Source organism: Hypomesus transpacificus, chromosome 13, assembly GCF_021917145.1.
Source record: "Hypomesus transpacificus isolate Combined female chromosome 13, fHypTra1, whole genome shotgun sequence".
Taxonomy (NCBI): domain Eukaryota; kingdom Metazoa; phylum Chordata; class Actinopteri; order Osmeriformes; family Osmeridae; genus Hypomesus; species Hypomesus transpacificus.
Window position 1 is genome coordinate 14,147,789 of NC_061072.1, and position 21,692 is coordinate 14,169,480.

At 47.1% G+C, this 21,692-nt stretch overlaps 4 protein-coding genes across 9 annotated transcripts; 2 read left to right on the forward strand and 2 right to left on the reverse strand.

Annotated features, from left to right (window-relative positions):
• Positions 1–146: 146 nt before the first annotated feature.
• znf646 (zinc finger protein 646) lies at positions 147–10,417 on the reverse strand. 5 transcript variants are annotated; one of them, XR_006956999.1, is made up of 5 exons: positions 9,358–10,064; positions 5,752–8,587; positions 4,302–5,396; positions 2,856–4,030; positions 147–2,654 (listed from the first exon to the last, which is right to left on the reverse strand). XR_006956999.1 is itself a non-coding variant. In XM_047033014.1 (4 exons), the coding sequence occupies exons 2-4, from the start codon at positions 8,379–8,381 to the stop codon at positions 3,121–3,123; spliced, it is 4,635 nt and encodes a 1,544-aa protein (XP_046888970.1). In that variant the 5' UTR covers positions 8,382–8,587; positions 10,277–10,417; the 3' UTR covers positions 2,692–3,120. The 5 variants fall into 5 exon arrangements, 4 of the variants coding, with proteins under 4 accessions (XP_046888970.1, XP_046888968.1, XP_046888969.1 ...); XM_047033014.1 differs by lacking the exons at positions 147–2,654; positions 9,358–10,064 and adding an exon at positions 10,277–10,417 and having other exon boundaries at positions 2,692–4,030; XM_047033012.1 differs by lacking the exon at positions 147–2,654 and having other exon boundaries at positions 2,692–4,030.
• Positions 9,987–12,745, forward strand: znf668 (zinc finger protein 668). The gene is made up of 2 exons (XM_047033048.1): positions 9,987–10,075; positions 10,673–12,745. The coding sequence occupies exon 2, from the start codon at positions 10,723–10,725 to the stop codon at positions 12,670–12,672; it is 1,950 nt and encodes a 649-aa protein (XP_046889004.1). The 5' UTR covers positions 9,987–10,075; positions 10,673–10,722; the 3' UTR covers positions 12,673–12,745.
• Positions 12,746–13,411: 666 nt separating this feature from the next.
• On the forward strand, positions 13,412–14,734 carry gjz1 (gap junction protein zeta 1). Its single transcript, XM_047033113.1, has 2 exons — positions 13,412–13,504; positions 13,649–14,734. The coding sequence occupies exons 1-2, from the start codon at positions 13,421–13,423 to the stop codon at positions 14,372–14,374; spliced, it is 810 nt and encodes a 269-aa protein (XP_046889069.1). The 5' UTR covers positions 13,412–13,420; the 3' UTR covers positions 14,375–14,734.
• An 83-nt stretch (positions 14,735–14,817) lies between these two features.
• On the reverse strand, positions 14,818–21,580 carry si:dkey-9k7.3 (circularly permutated Ras protein 1). Of its 2 annotated transcripts, none has more exons than XM_047033042.1 (22): positions 21,224–21,580; positions 21,029–21,124; positions 20,697–20,803; positions 20,145–20,372; positions 19,778–19,981; positions 19,489–19,656; positions 19,261–19,332; positions 19,070–19,143; positions 18,723–18,923; positions 18,571–18,612; positions 18,360–18,449; positions 18,015–18,166; positions 17,727–17,808; positions 17,494–17,624; positions 17,101–17,185; positions 16,905–17,011; positions 16,545–16,666; positions 16,155–16,272; positions 15,799–15,939; positions 15,415–15,508; positions 15,303–15,329; positions 14,818–15,094 (listed from the first exon to the last, which is right to left on the reverse strand). In XM_047033042.1, exons 3-22 carry the CDS (start codon positions 20,785–20,787, stop codon positions 15,017–15,019), a joined length of 2,307 nt encoding a protein of 768 aa, XP_046888998.1. In that variant the 5' UTR covers positions 20,788–20,803; positions 21,029–21,124; positions 21,224–21,580; the 3' UTR covers positions 14,818–15,016. The 2 variants fall into 2 exon arrangements, with proteins under 2 accessions (XP_046888998.1, XP_046888997.1); XM_047033041.1 differs by having other exon boundaries at positions 19,261–19,335.
• Positions 21,581–21,692: the final 112 nt, after the last annotated feature.

Here is a 21,692-nt window from a genome sequence, read left to right on the forward strand (position 1 = left end):
AATTGATAGTGTCTAATCACCGATTGGAAATTTAGTGTGGAAGGTGCACTTAACCAATCAGAGGGCAAGGTGGAGCCATTGCACTATCTCTCAGCGCTGGCTACCCTGACCAGAATCTTATCACCAAGAAATGACACAACACACCAAATATTTCCGTAATTTAATTTCAACAACTAATTTTTCAAATGTGTTTATATTCTAATTACTTAAGTTCAGTATACTAACAAAGAAGTAAAAATCTACGTTTCAAAGTGACAAAATATATATACAGGTTCATATAAATATGAATTAAATATTGAGCAAACATGAGTTTTGGAACATTTTTGAAAATTCAATAAAATGACATGTGTGGTATACGCTTTTTATTACACAATAGCTAAACTAGCAGTTGTTTCCTAACGTGGAAGATATTCTTGCTCTGAATGTACAGAAAACCCAACTGAAGTTCAAATCCAATATTTACAGAACTCTCAGAAATGTTACAGGGTTATGATGAAGAGGAGTGTACATAAAAATAAGTGCCAGGTGGGATAGAATATGGATGCTTTAACAAACAACAGTGAACAATTCTAACTGAGATTACCAGACTAACACTCTGGATATTTGTAACAATGGCGTATGAAAATACATTGTCATAGGAAATTCAGAATAATGGAATTGAAAAGGATGCTCAGGTGTTGGCAAGTCATTCTGAATGATATCTTAAGTAAAAGGTCCTTAGCCATTCGGTTAACTCAAGCTGTGTATACCATTTATATATACTACTATATTAGTGTACCTGGTATACATGTATAAATACATGAAGACAACAAAATTACAATCTTACAAAACATAAGATGTACAGTACATACATTATGTAAGTAGACAACACTGTACCTGAAATAATGGGCAGTAAACAGTCCTATCAACATATTGCTTTTTTAAAATTGGTAGAAAGGTGAGACTTGGGCTACATGGACCTGCTGCGCCTGTGACACTAAGATCTGAGGCGATGGGGCAGACGAGGAAGATAATGTCCTTTCATAATCAGTGTTGTCAAGAAGGCGTACGAAACAGTCCTTGTAGAATCTAAAAACGGAAGTTCATGTTTTTGAAAAGGCTCGTCACTACTGCTCACTCGATGAATCACTTTTAAGGATTGCAATGACGACAACATGATGAGTGGAACATCCGTTATAGCGAATTACTCTATGATAAACCAGTGAAGGATTTAAATATTTTGGTCGCTGGATTGGCAAGGCTCTCCGTGAGGTATTTTATACATCTTACCACCCACAGCCATATTTTACATAGCATAAGGCAATAATAAAAACACAAACAAGGTGAACACATCTCCTGCTGACCATATTCAACATACTGAACGAAAAAACACGGCCTTTTCTTGGGGAAGCCAAAAGATGCAACATTGTGAAGAAGCCAAATGAATTCTATGCGTATTGTTTTCCCTAGACTTGACAGAATTATATTCTTCCCTAACCATCACTTAATTGCAAATGGCAAGTTATTACTATTTAATCTCATCGTAAAATAAACAAAATAATCATCTTCAAGTAACAAACTCATGGAATGATGACCATATTTGAAAGTGTGAATCAAATTAAAGCTTGATCTTCAACAGAAGTAAAATCATAAAAAGTCAAATACACATGTTGTGTTCTACAGTTTCTGCTGATTAGAGAGAGTCATTTCACACTGGATAACTGCTACACTCTTGACTCACACATTTAGGCACTGGCACGTCGACATTTGTTATACATTTCAAAGGAGACAGAGCACAAAGGATGAGGGGTTGGACAGCCTGGGCCGTTTGAGCCTGACAACTGTTTGAGAGAGACGACAAAAGGCTACAACTCTCACTTGTGCGAGACAATGGTGTGAAATGGCACCTGTGAACGATATCATGCCCAGGTCAAACACACTGTAGACACGATTATCTACAGTGTTATCCACGTCAGGTATTATCCTTTTGAAGGTGGGGAACCTGAGTGCTTCAAGACCATCGTCCCTGATCAAGGCATTTCTACCTGCAGGGTTGAACCGATTGAGTATATATGAAATCATAAGATACATTTATGAATCTCCTTAAAAGCTACATTTTAAGCATTTTCAATTTACAAGTTTAACATTCATAAAAACTTTTGTTTTCTAGTATAATAAAGTATACACAGACAATTTAAAATAAATGAATAGAACAGGAATAAATTATTAAATATGTCCATTTAGCATACAATGCCATTCAGGTGAACTCAAATATTATAATCATCAATAAAAACTGAGTAATTGATTATATGATTTCGGTAAATACAATTTTCTATCATGATCTGGACCGGTCCAGTGGTACAGTATCTGCTTCCTCATACTAACAGAGTTGTCCTAGTCTATACACCACAGTACATGGGGCATACTGACCAGTCCATTCAGAACTAGGACAACACAGAGGGGCCCAGGAGGAACTATAAGGGCCTGTATACTTGATGGGCACAGCAGAGCAAGAAACTTACAGAGGCACTGAACACAGCAATACATATCAAGAGAGAAAATTACTATTCTTGGAACAGCACTTGCTCATAAAAAAGACAAATCATCTATGTGTAGAATAGTGTGTTGAGTGAGACCTGGATAAAGTAGTTGTCTGTGGTTTTTGCTTTGGTTGACTGGGGGGGGGGGGGGGGGGGGGGGGGGGGGGGGGGGGGGGGGGGGGGGGGGGAGAGAGAGAGAAAGGGGGGGTATTTTAAGGAATGAAGTCACAGTCCAGTTGCAGCACTCAAACTGTTTCAAGTTCCAGATTTAGTTTCCATTCTGTGCACTTCATGGAAAACAATCAAACTTTTGATGTTACAATCAGGCATACTCACCCATCCTGGACTTTTGTTAGTGTCTCAATCTATTTCTGAGGTAAGATCCAAAGTCTCTCCACCAGACTTGCATCTCCACCACAACCATAAAATTATGTTCAAAATAGGAAAACACGCGAAGCATCTTTGAGGGCATCCATACCAAGACTTGAAAATGTTTTCTGTGGAAACTCTTTGAAAAATATCTTACTTTTACAATTATTGACAAGTAGGGTTAGACCGGACGATAGAAGCCGTTCCGTCTAGTTGAGGTGATCACCCTGCTTCAGAGGAAAGAGCCCATGTCCAGATCCATGAAGGAATTGGCATCCATGCTGAAGGAGGACTCGTAGGACTGCGTGCTCTGGTGCATCTTCTGGTGGTGTCGCAGGTTGGACTTGCTGGAGAAGCGCTTGTCGCACAGCAGGCAGGAGAAGGGCTTCTCCTTCGTGTGGATCCGCCGGTGGCAGATGAGCTGGGTAGACACGCGGAACGCCTTGCCACACTCCAGGCACTGGTAACGCTTGGGCTCCGTGTGGATGCGCCGGTGGTTCTTGAGGGCCATCAGGTTGGAGAACTCCTTCTGGCAGACGGAGCAGAAGAACGAGCCCGTCTTGTGGCTGTTCTTGTGGTTTAGCAGCGAGCCGGCGTGGCGGTACGTGCGGCCGCAGTGCTCGCAGACGTGGCTCTTCTCCTCGGAAGCGTGGGCGTCCGCGTTGCCTTCTGCCGCCTCCTCCCCGGACATGCCGCCGTGCATGTGGGCGAACGCCGGCACCAGCTTGGGAATCCCCTGGAGCCCCATGTCCTGGTCCATCCCTGAGCCCCAGCCCAAGTCCTCCTGCATGTGGACCCCAGCCCCCTCGCCGCGCGGCTGGTATTGGCCAGGGGCTCGATGCTGCAGCTCCTGGTGCTGCTGGTAGCTGGCCGTGCTGGGGAAGCTCTGCTGGCAGGGGCTGCACACCAGGGTCCTCTCCTTGTTGTGCGTCTCCATGTGGCTCTGCAGGTGAGCTATCAGGCAGAAGGTCTTCCCACACTCAGGGCAGCAGTGGCGCTTCATCTGGGAGTGGATCTGGAGCGTGAGGGGGTCCGGGAACGTCTGCAGGCACAGGGTGCAGTGGTGGAGGTTTTCCGAGTGGGTTTTTTTGTGGTTGAGGAGGGAGCCAGCATGGCGGTACGAACGCCCACACAGGTCACACCTGCAATAGAGACAAACTCATTTAGGGCTTCACCATAAATACACCAGATGACTGATTCCACAGCATTTTAACAATTCACCAAATTGTTGCCTCCATGTTGTACAGTTAGATAATACATTAAATAATAATTGCGATATTTATTTAAAAAGATTATTTAAGATATATATTAAATTAGTCATTGGAAATCAAATCTGCTTTAAACAAATATTATCCGTCAAAAAAGTGGACTTTGTGACTTACACAGTAGGCCGATTATGGGACAGTAACTCACATGAAGCACTTGTCGCCCCCTTCAGCGTGATGGACGCCTGCTCGCGTCGCACTGTCCTGACCCCTCTGGCACCGATGCCTCTTCAGCCCAGACTTTCCCTGGAAGCTCTTCCCACAGGCAGGGCAACTGAAGTGGCTGGCCACGCGATTGTGGACCTTCTGGTGGTTGTGGAGGATGCTGGCCAAGCGGAAGGCCTTGCCGCAGGTGAGGCAGACGTACTTCTTCTTCTGCGTGTGGATGCGCGTGTGGTTGCGCAGCGCCATGGGGTTGGTGAAGGGCTTAGAGCACACGGCGCAGCTGAAGTGGCCGGTCTTGTGAGTGTTCTTGTGGTTCAGAAGGCTCCCCGCGTGGCGGTAGCTACGGTTGCATATGTTGCACGCGAATGGGCGCTCCTCTTTTTTCATGGCCACGTCCGCTTGGCCGTCGCTGCCGCCGCAGGCGTGGACGGACAGCTGGTCGGCAGTGGCGAAGGCCTGCCCGCATTCCTTGCACTTGAAGTCTTTTGTCCGCCTGCGAGCCCTCCCCCGCGTCCCTCCCGCCATGTCCTTTTTGAGGTGAGGGCAGGTGTGGTTCGTGAGCTGTCTCTTTACCCTGAAGCCTTTCCCACAGTCTTGGCAGCAGTGCTTCTTTAGCGCAAAGTGAATACGCAAGTGGTTCTTCATCGCCAGCTGGTTGGAGTAGGTGTTGTTGCAGATGGAGCAGTAATATTCACCAGTCTTGTGAGAGTTCTTGTGGTTGACCAGACTTCCGGCATGGCGGTACGTCCGGCCACATTGGTCACAAGAATAGGGCCGCGGGTCGCCGCTGTTCTCAGATTTGACCCCAGCATTGGGCTCCGTCTGATTGGCTGGCCTCACAGCAGCCTTCCTCGCCATGGGGGGAGGTCGGCGTCTTTTGCGCGAGGTTGAGGCTTGATTGGCGTTTGCATTTAAGGAGTGCATTCCTCCCTCGGACCCGGTCCCATTCATCTGCATAAGGGCCTGGATCTGGTTGTTGAGTTCTTGTATTTTGGCCTGGTTCTCCTTGTGGATTCTCAGGTGGTTCAGCAGTTGCTTCTGGATTTTGAAGGCTTTCCCACACTCATGGCAAGTGTGCCTGGAAGAGGAGACAAAGCCTGCGGTTAAATCCCGTGTTTACAAAGCAAAAAACATTCTACAGAATGAATGAACGTGTGATGTCAAAACACCTTTAATGTCAACAAATCCAATTGCATAGGCAATAGTGTATATATGTCTGTATGTTCTTTAGCGTAGCATAGGATATGAACACATGCATAGCTACTAACAGACTGCATTATACATAAATAAAAAGTGAAGCATTGCATAATTCTGCAGTTTCCATAACTTGTACCAGCCATTAAGATATTGTTCAGTGATGCTAATACTACGCATAGACATTTAATTGAGAAGACTAAATGGGCTGAGATTAAATCAAATTGGACTATTATTACCTTTTCACATCAAAGTGGGTTCGCTGGTGGTTTTTGAGGGCTAGCAGATTGTAAAAGCGCTTCTGACACACAAAGCAGCGGAACACGCCCGTCTTGTGCGACTTCTTGTGGTTGAGCAGCGAGCCAGCATGTCGGTACGACCGGCCGCACTGATCACACTTGTACTGACGATCTCCCCCGTCCACATTGTCCTTCGCGGGTCGGTCAGCGATCTCACCGACGTCTGCCTTTTCATCGTTTGTCGCGGTCGACTCGGTTTTGGTCTTAGCCGAGCAGTGGTGGGTTTCGAGATGGTCGTAGCTGCTGCAGAAAATGCCACAGTGTCCACAGATGATGCTCTGGCCCTCCTCTTTAGGCTTGGCCGCGTCGTCCATGTCCACACTCCCAAGTTTCACGTCGACCTGCGCTCGATCGTGCAGCTGTTGGTGGGCGAGGAGGTCTTGCTTCTTGGTGAAACTCTCCCCACAGGTACTGCAGATGATCAGCCCTCCGTCCATCTGCTGCCTCTCCCTCGGGTCCTCCTCTTTCTCCTCCTCGAGGGAAGACATGGAGGACGGCCCGGAGCTGGTGGGGGTGCCGTGGGATTGGGTGTGACCACGGAGGTGGCTCCTCAGCGCTCTCATGCTGGTGTAGCGGTTCCCGCACACCGAGCACTGGTAGAGTTCTCCGTCGTCATCGTCATCCTCTTCGTCGTCAACGTCGCCTTCTAAGCCGCCGCTACCGCCGTTCATCTGCTCACCATTCATGTCTTCGTGATAACTTTGCTTGCCAAAGTACCTTTGGTCATGAGTGCCATTGAGTCCTTGAAATTCCATGTGATCCCCTGGGTTTCCCATGGCACACTGGCCATTAGTGACCTGGAAGTCCACATGACCGTTGTAGCCGTCGGAAACGGGCTGCTGCTGCTGGAGTAGAGGGCACACGTGCGACTTGATCCCTGCGATGTCGGCAAACGTCTCGCCGCAGTCGGCGCACATGTGCCTGTTCATCAGGTGCTCGTCGTGAGGTAGGTGCACAGTCCTGCCCTGGGGGAAGCCAGGGTCGAACTGCTCGTGGTACGCCGCCCCGTTTCCGTGCCCGTCGGCGTTCTCCTGAGCGAGGGCGATGGCGCCGCCGTCTTCCCCGTCCTCCTGGGAGGGATAGCTGCTCTGCTGGTTGTCGAGCGTCAGGGGCTCAGGAGAGAGCCAGTCTCCCTCCGAGCTGAGGTTAAAGGAGGATGTGTGGGCCTTGTGGATGCGGAGGTGGCTGCGAAGAGCAGCCAGGTGTGGGTAACTCTTGCGGCAGATTGAGCACTGGTAAATGCCTGTCTGATGGGACCGCTTGTGGTTAATGAGGCTCCCTGCGTGCCGGTAGCTTTTCCCACAAATCTGGCACTTAAAGCGCCGCTCGTCAGAATCACCGGCTAAAGACTCTTCAATCAGAGTCGGGTCGTCAGCAGAATCAGCAAGCACCAGGGCGGAGTTGTGGACATCCGATTTCACGACTGAGGGCTCTCCCTGAGTATTGATGGTAAATGGGGTTTCATTACTGGAGTGATCAGAGTACAGATGTCCATTGCTAATCTGGTCATGCGACTGACTGAAATCCACATGGTTGCTCATTGACAAGGGCATTGGAGGTGCATCATTTAGGGAGGGTGAATAAAAGTTTGAGTCCGGAGACTGTGTAACACTGCGGTCATAGGAGACATTGTGGTCTTCTGACAAACCTCCGTGGAGTCCAAACGACATGGATGAAGAATTATGCATTTGGATGTGCTCCTGGAACTCCTCGTCGTTGGGAAACAACACCTGACACAGGTGACAGAAATGCACTGGGGCATCACTGACTAGGGGGGAAAACTGATCCGGTGTTGTAGCAGCGTACACACCCTCTACAGAACTGGCCTCGGGACCACTCTTGGTCTTGTTATGAATTCTCTGGTGGCTGTGGAGAGCGGCCAGGTTATTTAACTGCTTGAAGCAGACGGAGCACTCAAACATTCCTACAGTGTGAGACTTTTTGTGGTTGATCAGACTGCCGTGGTGCCTGTACGTCTTGTCACACTGATCACATCTGAAAGGTCGATCACCTCCGCCGCCACCCTCCTCTTCACCGGGGAATTCTTCCGATTTAACATTCAACCCTGATTCTTGCTCGGCCCCAAATGCACACGCGGCTTGCTCTTCAAGTTCAAAGGCATTGATATTCTCATAGTCTCGCTCTTCCTCGTCGAGAGCATAGTCCACGGCCGCAACGTCGCTCAGCCTCCCCCTTGCTTGTCGAGAGAGATGGACCTTTTCGTGGGTGGCCAACTGCGTGGCCAGACGAAACGCCTTTCCACAGTCCACGCAGGAGTGCTTTTTCTGGGATGTGTGGATTCGAATATGGCTCTTGAGGGCCAAAGCATTGGACAAGCTTCTTTGACATATGTGGCATTGGAAAGAACCCACCTCGTGGGTCTTTTTGTGGTTAGCCAAGCTACCGGCATGCCTGTAGCCCCGCCCACACTGTTCACACTTGAATCTGCGATCCTCGTCTAGCTGGGAGTGACTTTCCATATGTTCCAGTAGGCTTGGCATACTGGAGCGCACTATGCCACAGTGCTTACAGGGAAATCCTTTGGTCCTGCCTGGCTCTTGCATAGCCATTCCAGGATAGTGTTGCACCTTTCAGAGCTAGATACAGTTTGTATAAATAGCTGAAGGAAAAATGCATCAGATTTCCTGCTTCTCTCTTTCTGTCAAAGGAACCTATTCGTCGGCAAGGTCCAACCAGGGTAGCAACAAAAGAAAGGAAAAGGACGAGTCAATACCCCTCCATTGAAGTGTGACTAAATGTTGCCACACAAGGAAATCTGTGGAAAAAGGGAAACAAATTGTATTGAAGAACAGATTTGACCATGCATCAGATTTTTGAGTTACACCTGGCACTTCCAAAGTATCAAATCTAGAATAATAACCTTCACACATCCCCAGTACTGCAACACTTACTGCGATTCTACAGGCTCTACTAATATATATTATTTTTAACTCTTATTTCGCAGTGCATTTCCACTAAAATATGAAGACGCTTCACATTCAGCTGACAAGCTTGACACCACGGTTGTCGGTATGGTTTGCATTATAGCTATTCACCCGCATATATCAGTCAGAAATCCATGCTGTTGAACAACAGTCATTTCATCAATACCTATATTGGTAGCTTGGACATGTAAAAATACCAGTAAAATAAGATAGCAAAAAACGAATTCGCTTCACGGCAAATAGCGACCTACCGTTCATTCGCAGAAGGCTAGCTAGCTAGCTATGTCAACAAACCGAGACCAACGCCTTGTTGGAATGGCGTTAAATACAAAAGACGGTTCTGTTCACATTTTTCATATTCAACACGAAAACCGCAGTCACATTAGGGAAAAAAGTTGTTTTGGTTTCCACGCAAGAATGCAAACTTCAGCAAGATAGTGGTACTTGGTCGCAAAACACAGAACAAGCCAGCTAGCATCAGCATGCTTAGCTAAACAAACATTGCACCAAAAAGCTACAGCTAGCTAGCCAGCTAACGCTCGTTAGCTTCAGTGAGCACACAAGAAGTTGTCATCCATAATGCATGCACACCACCAAATACCTTCTTTAGTTTAGGATGAATTGCATTTCGACCCACGATGCATATTTTGTCCCCTCTTTGGGTTGTTTTCTGACCCAACTATAGGTAAAGGACAAATCTTTTCAATTGTCTTTTTTTCCCCCATCCCATTCCACATACTTCCTGCTCTTGTTGCTAGGAAACAGGAAATGTGTACCACTCAACTATCTCCCCATGCTATGTCAAATAAAAAAAATCGCTCTGCTGTTTTTAATTGTATTGTGTGAAGTTAATCACTTATGCAACATATACTAATGTGTATCCAGATTATGCCATGCCCTTACGCAGCGTCATGTTGTTAACTAGAATTAAATGACATCGTTCACAAACATTTCAAAGTCAGAATAAGTTATACCATTCCTGTAACCCACTCCTAACCCTACTTTCCACTAACAACTGTCTACCTTAAACTGCCAATACAACTGCCCCACGTATGTCAGCATTGCACTATTTATAATAAGAAATACATTTTAGTTCGTGTCTTCAGAGCTAGCTAGTACGAGCTATTATTTCTCAATGTCTCAATTTCACAACCCGGGCAAGTGCTGCACTCGACAACACAGCGCTTTCGTCATGGTCCTAAAGCCGCCCATCATCAGTTGCAATCACCAATCGTGGCAGTTCACTGTAAACGCAATTTGAGAAGCTTTCAATCTATCCATACTGTGAACTATTGTTCAACCACAAGAAGAGAAATCGGGTGAGTAAAAAAAAAAAAAGCAGGACTTCTAACTTGATCTAGCGGCTGCCAGATGATGATCCATCCAATGCGATGACACCAGTGCAGTGGGCAAACAGCTTGATCAGCCGGTCCTAAAGCCAGCCATTTTGAGTCGCTAGCTAGAAATATATGAAAATGATTTCCGTACTACTGATTTGCGTTGGGTTTGGAAAAACATACCTTTGACGAGTGAGAATTAAAAAAATACTTGATTTATACTACAGTGTCCAGCAAAACCCAGTTTCAGCTTGATCTCAAATCTATTATGTTCCCGCTAGCTTGCTAGCTGGGTACATGCAACTTCCTTTGACAACAATCGTTTAGCTTACTCGCGTATTGTCCCTGAGGTCCTAATGCCAGCCATTTTGGGATTTGCCCCCACCCACTTTGTTCTTTGCATAGGTATTATAAGTGGCTTCTTTTGATTCTAGTTGGTCATCATGCTATCTCTTATTACGCTCAGCTGTTCACAGTAATCTTACAAGGACCATTATGTATCAATCATTCAATAACATGTTCTTTTGCTGTTGAAAATAAATAATTGATTTGTTTTTTTCCACTTTTGGTTTTCTACAGCACTTCAAAGCAATAGTTTTTTCTTCTTTTCTACACCCACCTCCCCAAATATGGCCTCTCCACAGCCTGCTAGTCCACCACTTACAGAACAGTTTACCCCACCGAACGAGGAAAGCAAGGAAGAGGAGAAGGAGGTGGTGAAGGAGCCACCTGTGAGAAAGAGGGGCAAAGGTAGGCCTCCGAAAGCCAAACCTTCGTTCAGATGTTCTGCCTGTCAGCAGACTTTCAGCAGCCCTGCGGCCCTAAGAAGCCACAAGCTGTCCTTACACGGGAAGGAACGAGCGCAGGAGCACACATGCTCCCAGTGTAACAAAGTCTTCCCCAGCAGAGCCCAGCTCTCCAAGCACCAACGTTCCCACTCTGCCCAGCGCCCATTCCAGTGCCCCCAGTGCCACAAGGCCTACAAGACCCAGACGGAGCTGCGCAACCACACCCGCTCCCACACGGGCGAGAAGCCGTTCGTCTGCACCGAGTGCGGCAAGGCCTTCATGCAGGCCATATGCCTGAGGATCCACATGACGCAGCACAGCGGAGAGAGGCCGTTCTCCTGCCCCAACTGCTCCAAGAGCTACCCCACTCTCTCCAAGCTGAAGGTCCATCTGCGCTCCCACACGGGAGAGAAGCCCTACTTCTGTGCGGAGTGCGGGAAGAGCTTCGCAGACCCGTCGGTTTATCGGAAACACAGGCGCAACCACCAGGGCCACAGGCCCTACGCCTGCGACGAGTGTGGCAAGACCTACACCGAGCTGAAGGACCTGAAAAACCACGAGCGCTCCCACACCGGAGAGAAGCCTTACCTGTGTTCGGACTGCGGCAAGGCCTTCTCGCGCTCGTCCTCCCTGGCCTGCCACCTGCGCATCCACTCCCAGAGCAAACCCTATCAGTGCGAGCAGTGCGGCAAGGGCTTCACCCAGCTCTCCTCCTACCAGTCCCACCTGCGCACCCACTCCGGAGAGAAGCCCTTCCTGTGCCCGCAGTGCGGCAAGATGTTCTCCGACCCCTCCAGTTTCCGTCGGCACCAGAGGGCGCATTCGGGGTTCAAGCCCTACCCCTGCGACAAATGCTCCAAGAGGTTCCGCCAGCCGGCCGACCTGGCCGTGCACGAGCGCGTGCACTCGGGACAGAGGCCGTACAAATGCCAGAGCTGCGACAAAGCCTTTGTGGCGTCCTGGGACCTGCGCCGTCACATGCTAGTGCACACGGGGCTGCGGCCCTTCTCCTGCACCGAGTGCGGCAAGTCTTTTGCCGAGCGCTCCAGCCTCAACAAGCACCGCAGAGTGCACTCCGGGGAGCGGCCGTTTAAGTGCCAGCTGTGCGTCAAGTCGTTCGTGGTGTCCTCCAGCCTGCGGAAGCACGAGAGGACTCACCTGGCGGAGAGGGCCGAGCAGCAGCAGGCGGCCCCGGGGGCAGCCACTCCGGCCTTCCCCTCCCACACCACCCTCCCCCAGTTCTCCTGCGCCCACTGTGACATCACGTTCGGAACCTGGGAGGAAGTGCAGGCCCACGAAAGCCTACACTCCGTCTCCCCCGATTCCTCCAACATGGCCGCCCTGCCCATGGGCCCGCACCAGTGTGCAACGTGCCACGCGGAGTTTGGACAGCTGGCGGATCTCCAGGAGCACGAGAAGCAGCACCCCAAGCCCCGTCCCCATGTCTGCGACAGCTGTGGCAAAGGTTTCCTCAACAAAGCCGGGCTTCGTAAACACCAGAGGATCCACTCGGCCAACAAGCCCCACAGCTGCCCGCAGTGTGGGAAAGCCTTTTTGTTTGCAGCGTATCTTCGCAAGCATTTACGCACACACCGTGACCAAGCTACCAACTCCTCCCTCTCAGAGGAACACATTGAACACACAGAGCCCCTGCCATCCCCTCCACCCCCCATGGAGGTCTCCCCAACCTCTGCTGAACCTAGTGCAATTACCCTGGCTTATCCCGTGTCACTTCCTATCCCCGCCTTTCACACAATGCCTGTGTATGTTGACAAAGAGGAGGAAATGTGAGAAAGATGTCAAGTATCGGTTTAAGAAACCAACCTTTACAACCCTTTTTCCCCCCTTTTATTTAAACAGTTTGGATGTTCTGTTTGGATGTTCTAAAACCAGCATTGAAGGACAAAACAGTGATTCTGATTGGGCCACAGTGCTTGTTTATGTTTTGATCTTGTGATAATTAAAACATATTTATGGAATGATATATGTACATAATGTTTTATAAAAGATGTCAGGCATCATTTCATCAAATTGATTCAAACTGGTGACGATTATTCACAGCAATGCATTGGTATAATAACGTGTTTATCAGTATTTAAACAAATCATACATAAGTCACAGTTATGTCATTTCAGTCTAAAAACATATAACTGATGATTTTAATCATGAACTTTTTTCTACTTTTTTGTAGGCTGTTCTGATTCAAATTTTGTGTGTACAGTTACATGGTGATGGTATTAAACTGTTTACTTAAAGACACTGGTGGAATCATGGTGGCCTTCTTGTGCACTGCCTTGCATAGAGATGAATGAGCTGAACAGCAACAGTACAATCATAGTCTTAATTAATGTCGAGCTGCATTTCATAGAGTAAACAATGCACCCCCTTCTCCATAATGTAAATGAATGACATGATTTTGGTCTGTTTACAATGTCAAATTTGACAGTTTCGAATTTTAGGGTGCTGGGTACAAAAAAGAGAAGTTTGGGATGGAGTCAGCAGTCAGCAGATACACGAGGAGTGGCCACTGCTAATCCTGATGACCAAGTGTAGTATACGTCCTATAAAAGACTTATTTTGGAACAAAGTCAGAGAATCAAGATTGTGGACACAGCTTATCAAGGTAACCTTTCTCATTTTGTTTGGAACAGCCCTGGACGAACATGGTTGGACAGGGCTGACACAACTGTTCAACTTTTGAATGCGTAATGACATGAATACAATGATGCTTTGTGTTGGTTTGTGATCCTGTATTCTGCCTGCACAGTATTCAGCAATAAACCATCGAAAACAACAACAACAAATGGCAGCCTTAGTGACGGGCCTGATCCCCATCCTCCGGACGGCCGTGGACACCACCACCACCTACAAGTGTCGCTCGCTGTGGTTCGGCTTCCTGTGCGTCCGTCTGGTGGTGCTCTTCGTGGCCGAGCTGCCCTGGTTCAAGCTGGACTCGGACTTCAGCTGCAACGCCACCAAGGACAGCATCTGCGTCCAAGCCTGCTACAACCAACACTTTGACAAGCCGGTGATGATGGCCTGGAACTTCCTCTTCATCCTCCTCATCCTCTCGGTGCTTCTCATGGAGCTCTTCGCCTCCCACCTCCGCGCCGTGGCCCAGAAGAGGGCCTGCAAGAGTGGCGGGGGGGATGGGAACGCAGAGCTGGCTGGCTCTGCTGACACCAGGATGGTGATTGACCTCCACAAGAACAAGAGCACAGTGGGCTTCTACCTGTTCAGCATCGTCCTGCGTATCGCCGTGGAAACGTGCTTTGTCTACGTGCTTCTGACGTGGAACCTCCCTCGACTGGCCGACGGTACGTTTGGGTGTAAGATGAACGTCTGTGGAGACGAGGTCTTGTGCATCGTGCGAGCCTCTCCGGAGAAACGGATGTCTATTTACACTCTGGCCTCCATCTCGATCCTAGTCATTGTTGCGTCACTTGTATTCTGTTTGTACTCAATTGCACACTATCTCTGCTACTCAGGCTGACAGGCGACAATACATTCTTTTTCTATTGATTGTGTTCCAGCGTAAACGAGGGCTGGGTAGACCCACTGTTAGGGACTGCATATTAGCAGACCGGTCATCCATAATCTGAGAAAAATGTATTTCCTTATTCTATTTCTGGCTGGTTGTCTCGATGTGCAACAATGGGTCTTTCAAAGCGACTGTTGAATACAAATAGCTCAAATTTGTCATAAAGTCACCAACTGTCATATACGTAAATATATATGTAATAAAATGTGTTGGAAGCTTGAGTACAGCTAGTGTGAATTGTGGGTGTTTGCATTCCTCTCCCATGTGAATACACTATGTGTTTCTGAGTCATGTTATTCTTGTCTGTTCCGGTCAGGATTAGAGCGCGAGCTCAGCTAGAAGGAAGGTGTAAGATACACCCTCTTTTCAACTGCCATGCAAGTGACAAAATGGTCTCCGTTTCAAGAATAGTTGTATTTACAGTACAGAGTTCAATATTTACAGTTGATACTTAAAGCTAAGGTTACATGTGAGGTGTCACTGGTATGTCCATATTCATTGCCTGTGAGTAGAAGCCAATCCCTCATCATTCACGGCATTCAGACAAGAAACCAAACAGAAACGTGCTGGTGTGGCCACCGTTCATGCTTTGAGCTAGTTCTGCAATGACAAGGAACCCCGGTTGGTGTTCTTCATTCCGAAGAGAAGTTCTGCACCTTGGTCTGTCAGGGTCTGATGAAGGAAAGAACATCACAATATATTACGATTTGACAGTACACTTATTAATGTCAATGTAGAAAACAATACATAAAAGTAGAAAATCAGGTCTTCTCCAGGTCCCTCATGAAGACATCTTACATTTGGTTTGACCTTCCTCCCCCCACAGACCCTTTAACTGAAAACATTCGAATACCATCTGTTTGTATATGGTGAACATTACCTGTGAGTCGGAGAGTACAGATTGTTTCTGGAAAATAAGAGCAACGGTAATTAGGACAGTTTACAGTAGCTACAGTACATCTGTTGTGATGGGGCCTAACACACACCCTTACCCTTGTGTAGCGGTGTATACTGTTGTTTATGGGATCCATGGTTTTTACCCATGACTTGTAAATCTCGCTGTCCTCCACACTGCGATTATGCTCTCTGCAAAAGCAACCACAGAACAGTGTGTACACTTCAACAACAGCTTACTATACAATGGATCTACCACTATGTTTTTAAGACTTTCAATGTTAATGTGTATGTAAACTTGCAGTGAACATATGAACATGCATTATTTACTACTTAATATTATATCATAGTCAAATACACACACACACACAGGCCCCTTGAGCACACTCTGGTGGCTGTGTCTCTCAGTCCTGCTCACTCATTAGCACTCATCCTCCGCACACACACTGGCAGTCTTGCCCCGCCCCCACGCTGTTACTCACAGGGATCTCTCTAACAGTTTCATCTGCGCCTCCCCCTCTCTCCTGGCCTCCAGGAAGCGGCCCCTCACAGCCAGGGCAGCGCAAGCCTGGGACGAGTTGAGCTGGATGATTTCACAGGATAAGGAGGAGAGGACTGTCACACTAAGAGGGGAAAGGAAGGAGAGAAAAGGTTATTGTTTCGTGTTATATGGCCTGCCAAGGACAGTTACTGAAATCGACCTATACATTCTGTAGATTGACCTATCCTTCTACACACACACACACACACACACACACACACACACACACACACACACACGCACGCACACACAGACACACACAAGATAACAATGTGTGTTCAGGGTGTGTCCTCTCACCTGTCATCAGTCAGTTCTCTGTCAACAGTCAGAACTCTGAGCATACACCGTCCATCCATCTTTCTGTAACTGACCTGCAGCTGGATGGACACATGGCTGCCAGGGGCCAGGCCTGACACTGGACAGATAGGCAGACACACAGACAGACAGACAGACAGACAGACAGACAGACAGACAGACAGACAGACAGACAGACAGACAGACAGACAGACAGACAGACAGAGAGAGAGAGAGAGAGAGAGAGAGGCAGACAGACAGACAGACAGGCAAATTAGCCCACAGACCGAAACAAATATAGTCATTTAATAGTCATTCAAATGATAGTCATCAAAAAACAATCTGGTCTCAAATTCTGGAACTATAGTTTTCGGTTAATTTATCTCGTTTCACCCTTCTGTTCTCTTGACTGGAGATCCCTGGCACCAAACTGGAAGGTGATTTCTGTGTCGGACACCACGTTCCCGACTTCTTTGGTCCCTCGGTGTCCTGCTTGTTTCTCTCCTCTAACACGTCTGGAGAATGAGCACACCATTTGTGAGGCTAGATCTGCAAACAACAGCTTTGCAAAAGTATCACCCCAATAACAACCTTGAAACCCCCACAGGAAACCATATCTAGAATTCTCGGTAGCTAATTCTTTACATATGGACAAATAATTGTTTTCAGATGTAACGTGCCGCTATTATTATTACAATCTGCTTCGATATAAAAAACGGGTGGTGCAAATGGTATTCGTTATGTAATTCTTACAGTGCCTTTGGGAGTAGCAAAGCAACACTACAGTGAGTGGCTATGGCCCTGTTCTCGATGATGTCCTCAAACACAGTGTGCAGTTGATGTGGGCTCACTATCACCACCTAGGGATTTAAACAACAGACACCATAATGAAACACGGCTAGCTGTGGGTGAGTTTTCGCAGAGCCTGGAAGTGTTCGTTTTCTCTCACGTCTCCCCCAGTTCGGTCTGCCAGTTTCCCCAGCTCATCCAGCCTGCAGTCTGTACCCTCCATGGACAACACCGACACCGTCACCCTGGGAAAGGCAAATCATTCAGGATCATTCCTTTGAAGATATATTTAGGCCCTTTTCCGCTTTAATGGACAGAGATAGAGATGGACGGGAAATGTATGGGGTAGAGAGAGCGGGCAAGCCATGCAGAAATTGCCTGAGCTGGATTTGAACCGAGGCCCTTGCGTTAAGGCTTCAGCATGTATGTTATATATACACACCTATACCTGGTGAGCCACCCTCAGGTTCATTCCTGACACATTTTTGACCATCAACTCTTTATTTATTCTTCAAGGACAAACAGTGAAATTGAGTTTTGTTGTTGTACAAACCCCTGGCAGGCCGCATACTCCCCCAGGTCTTGGTAGAAGATGGTGGAGGACAGTAGAGCACGGGCATCGCTGTCTTCCACTTCAAGATTACCCAGCCCTGTGTTGGCTTTCCCATCAGTACAGATTATAACCTGGGAGAAACACAAAAACACTGTAATCCAGAGTAGATGATCTCTTTGGAATAATATCAGAGTGATATCAAATGATAATGAGTTCTGGAGTTCCAGATTTACCTTTGAACCTGGATGTCGAGAGGCCATTGCAATGGCCAGGACAGCAGCAGGACCTAGAGCTGTGGCTCCACTCTCTACCAATCTTGTAATACAAAAGAGAGGTCATTTTATGAGAAGGTCTCGAATGAACCGGAAATTAAATCAGAACATAAAGTAGGAACCATTGTTTTGCTCTACAGGGAGAATTTTTTGGGAAAGATTCAGATTTCCCCTTGCAGCTCTAAACCCCAATGTGAACAGTTACATTATTATTTTCAATGCAATTCCATCTTCTATAGGGTTCCTCACCCCAGGACCTCTCTCTGTAGGTCATCCCTGGTCCTGGAGAGGGGAGGTGGGCTGGGAAAGCTGAAGGCAGCCTCCTTTAGGTACTCGCTGTCCATCAGCTCAGATCCCCACAGAAAACGTGAGCTGATCTTCTCATATCCATGCAGGGTCACCTGGCAACACAACAAGTTCAAAACTGGGTTTGATTCATATAAATGTGTGTGTGTGTATGTCTGTGGGTGCATGTGTGAGTGAGTGTGTGTGTGTGTGTGTGTGAAGGTGAAGTACAACAAACCTCACGCTTCATATAGCATCCGTAAACATAGCATGAACGTGAAAAGGGAATGTGTTAAGTGACAACAGTACCTGGTTATTGAAGGTGATGAGGCCCACGCGTGTGTGAGGTCGAGCGCCACTCAGTTTCTGAACACTCTGCATCACCGCTTCCTGAACACACTGGTTTGGAGAAATCATCAGGAGTTAGAACAGAGGTCAATAGGGTCAATCTGTGGTCAATTGACACCATGTGAGCTCCTGTGGTCTATAAAGGGTTTCCTCCAATCCAAACGCAGCTCACCTGAAGTCTTGACTTGTAGACGACATGGTGTCCTTCAAACACCTTGCAGACCAAGAAGAGGAAGGAGGAAAAATCCACAAATGCATAGATGTTATACACGCCAAACTTTGAGAACGCGCACGGTAAGGGAAAGGGCCGGTTCCACACAGTACCTGGCAGGTCACGCTCATGGAGCCAGAGATGTCGACGCACAAGATGAGCAGGGCGTCGTCAGGCGACACGGTCTTGTCGTCAGGGGACAGGAAGAATAGGCTGTCCTCGCCGCTGTTTGGGGGAAGGAGAGGCGGAGGCGGGAGCGGGAGGGAGGGGGATGGTGCTGGCTCCCATGACTGACAGAAATAACACCTCTCCACCTGTAGAGGAGACAAACCAGGAGGTCATCACCCGGGTACGTTCTCACAGGTAGGGGAGGGCATCAGTGCTGTGACAGGTGACTTCAATCAGTTATTCAAACAGTTTGGGTATTTAGATCATCTTATGTTCAAGTTTGTCACTGTACCACATTGTCATAGCAGGACTCCAGCACGGATCCACACTGAGAGCAGGAGGTGGGCTCTCCCTGGAGAGTGAACTCTGTCATTGGACACACATACGACACAGGGCAGCAAGTTAGACGGGCCAAATATTCATGATACTGCATCAATGAATACGGTATTTCGGATCAACAAAACAAATGATTTATTTCCCAACCCTTTTCCTCTGAGAGCAGTTTTCCCAAACTGATAAGGATCACATTGGGATTCCCCGGGAGTGGTCCTTTATCTACTGATCACGAATTGAATGGAAAAAGACATAAACGTTAAAACAATCCAATCCAAGAAAGGCTGTCAAGGTACTTGACATAAACTGTGCAGAGACAGAGAGTGATAGTATGACAGTGTGACAGAGAGACAAAGGCAGTGGAGAGCAGGAATGCACCTTTACTCAGGTCTTGCTGAGGAGCCAGTGGTGGTTTGCAAGAGGAGGAGGAGGAGGAGGAGGAAGAGGAGGAGGGGGATGGAGCGGTGGAAGGCAACACAACCATGTAATCTGGGAACAAATTTAAGAACCATGGTCTAGGTGGGAGCGGCGGAGGTGTAGAGGAACCTAAAAACAAGAACAAACGATGGTCAGCACTACTGTGGAGAAATCTACCCAGCAACATTACATTCATTTGTCCAACAACATCTTGGGAATGTGTCAGTAGAATGAATAATGAACGTATCACCAGACGGGGTCGGGGGCCTTATCTCCTCCTCGCCACCCTCTGACATAATGTAGGTGTATTCTGGATCACTCGGGTCTTCCCCTGAGACGTGATTGCTTGGCCCGCAGCCAGGAAAAGGGAAATTAGACGTCAAGATTGGCTCAGTGCTAGTGGGTTGTGATTGAGCATTTGTCTGTGATGGTCTCATGGTTGGTGGTAGAAGTGCTAGAAGAGTAGGTAAAAAGAGTTAGCTTGCAGTCATCCTATTTTGTGTTTGTTTACAACTGTGTCTGTGAGAGGGGGAGCTAATTCAGGGTTAGCATGTTAATGTAAAGTTTTCTTTATCTTCCCCACAATGAATATCACGCCCCGCATGGTAAAACACTACCTGTTCTACGAGTTGGCGTGGACTGTTGTGGCCGGGGTGTGCCAAGGTTGGGATGAAAGGCAGTATTCTCATACGGGGGGGAGGGGCTTGAGCCTTTTATCTCATTCTCGGTCTTTGTGCTGGGTGCTGGATGGGCGGCCAGGGGGGGTTTGAGTTCTGTGGAGGCCGCTGAAGGGGGAGGGGGGGGCGGGATGCGAGGACGAACTTTGTTTACAGGAGGCAGGAGGGCTGAGAGGAGGGCGGAGGAACAGATCACGTCTATGTTAAAAAAAAAGTTGTTGTACTTGAAATGAAGTGAACATGGTGTTTCCCTTGCTTGACAGACTGAGAGACAGTCTCTCTACACCAACTGTCTTCTGGAACACGGTCCAACTGGGACTCACACAAATGTCTTAAAAGATGCAGAAATCTAAACTAAAGTGTAGAATAGAATGAACCTATGCATGTTCTATAACAAAAATACATGTATGTTGAAAATGGTAAATCCAAGTCTATTGCATGCTTTGCTATTTAAATAGTCATATTATGAAGTGCAAGAAGTTGAAACCTCACCTGAACGTTTAAAGACATGTGGATTTGTTTTTTGGGCATCTTTCTGACTGGTTGATGGTGGAACATAGATACATTTACAAGCAAATTCCATTGGTGGCTCTTCTTACCTTTCAGAGCAGGAGACAATAGAATTACAGCAATGTGTTACCACTTATCTGTATAAAATATCCCAAAATAGTCAATTTAAGGCATGAACAGCTATGGCAGGTATTACTGGCAAATGTTCACGCTGTTAAATATCCAAGTACACATACACACATACACACACACACACACACACAAACACAACAATGCGCACCCACACAAACACTCACACACGCAATATGACTTACAGTCTTCAGCTATTTGGCTCTCCTGCAGTTAACCTTGAACACCTGATTATTCTGCGCATAAGCCTCCTTGTATAAATTAGTAGTATTCTAGATAGCCTGCAGATATACAAAACAGAACAAAACATCTAGTTTTAAATAAATTGTTAAAGAAAACTTGTACTTATACTCCTCAGCCTACAGTACACTTTGTCTTACCTGTACAAAGTCTTGAGAACACATCCATGGACTTACTTCCTGTTTGGGTTAAAGTGTCGAAGTTGAGGTGTCTTTTGCGTCATTCTTTTGAGGATGATCCTAAACAACCTGCTCTACCGGATAGTCTCAGTTGACGTGATCTTGAAACATGTTAATGAAGTGATAGCTTTCTTTTGACATTGCTTAATCTAAATAACTAGTTATGTTCTTTTCTGAGCGAATATCTTTTTTCTGATGTCATTTAAACGTCATTTCGACTTCTTTCATCCGACGGATTCGTCAGTGGGTCGAGCTATTTCTATAGTTCAATCTTTTGTAGTACGCAATTTTTTTGTCTCCCCTCTGCATCCTCTGTTACTAAAATGCGTTCACTGTAAGATTTACATTTACGGTTGGTAGTTTATCAATAAAAATAGCGTGGCGTCCACTCTCACATTGTATGGTTTTACAGAAAGAACGAAAAGAAAAT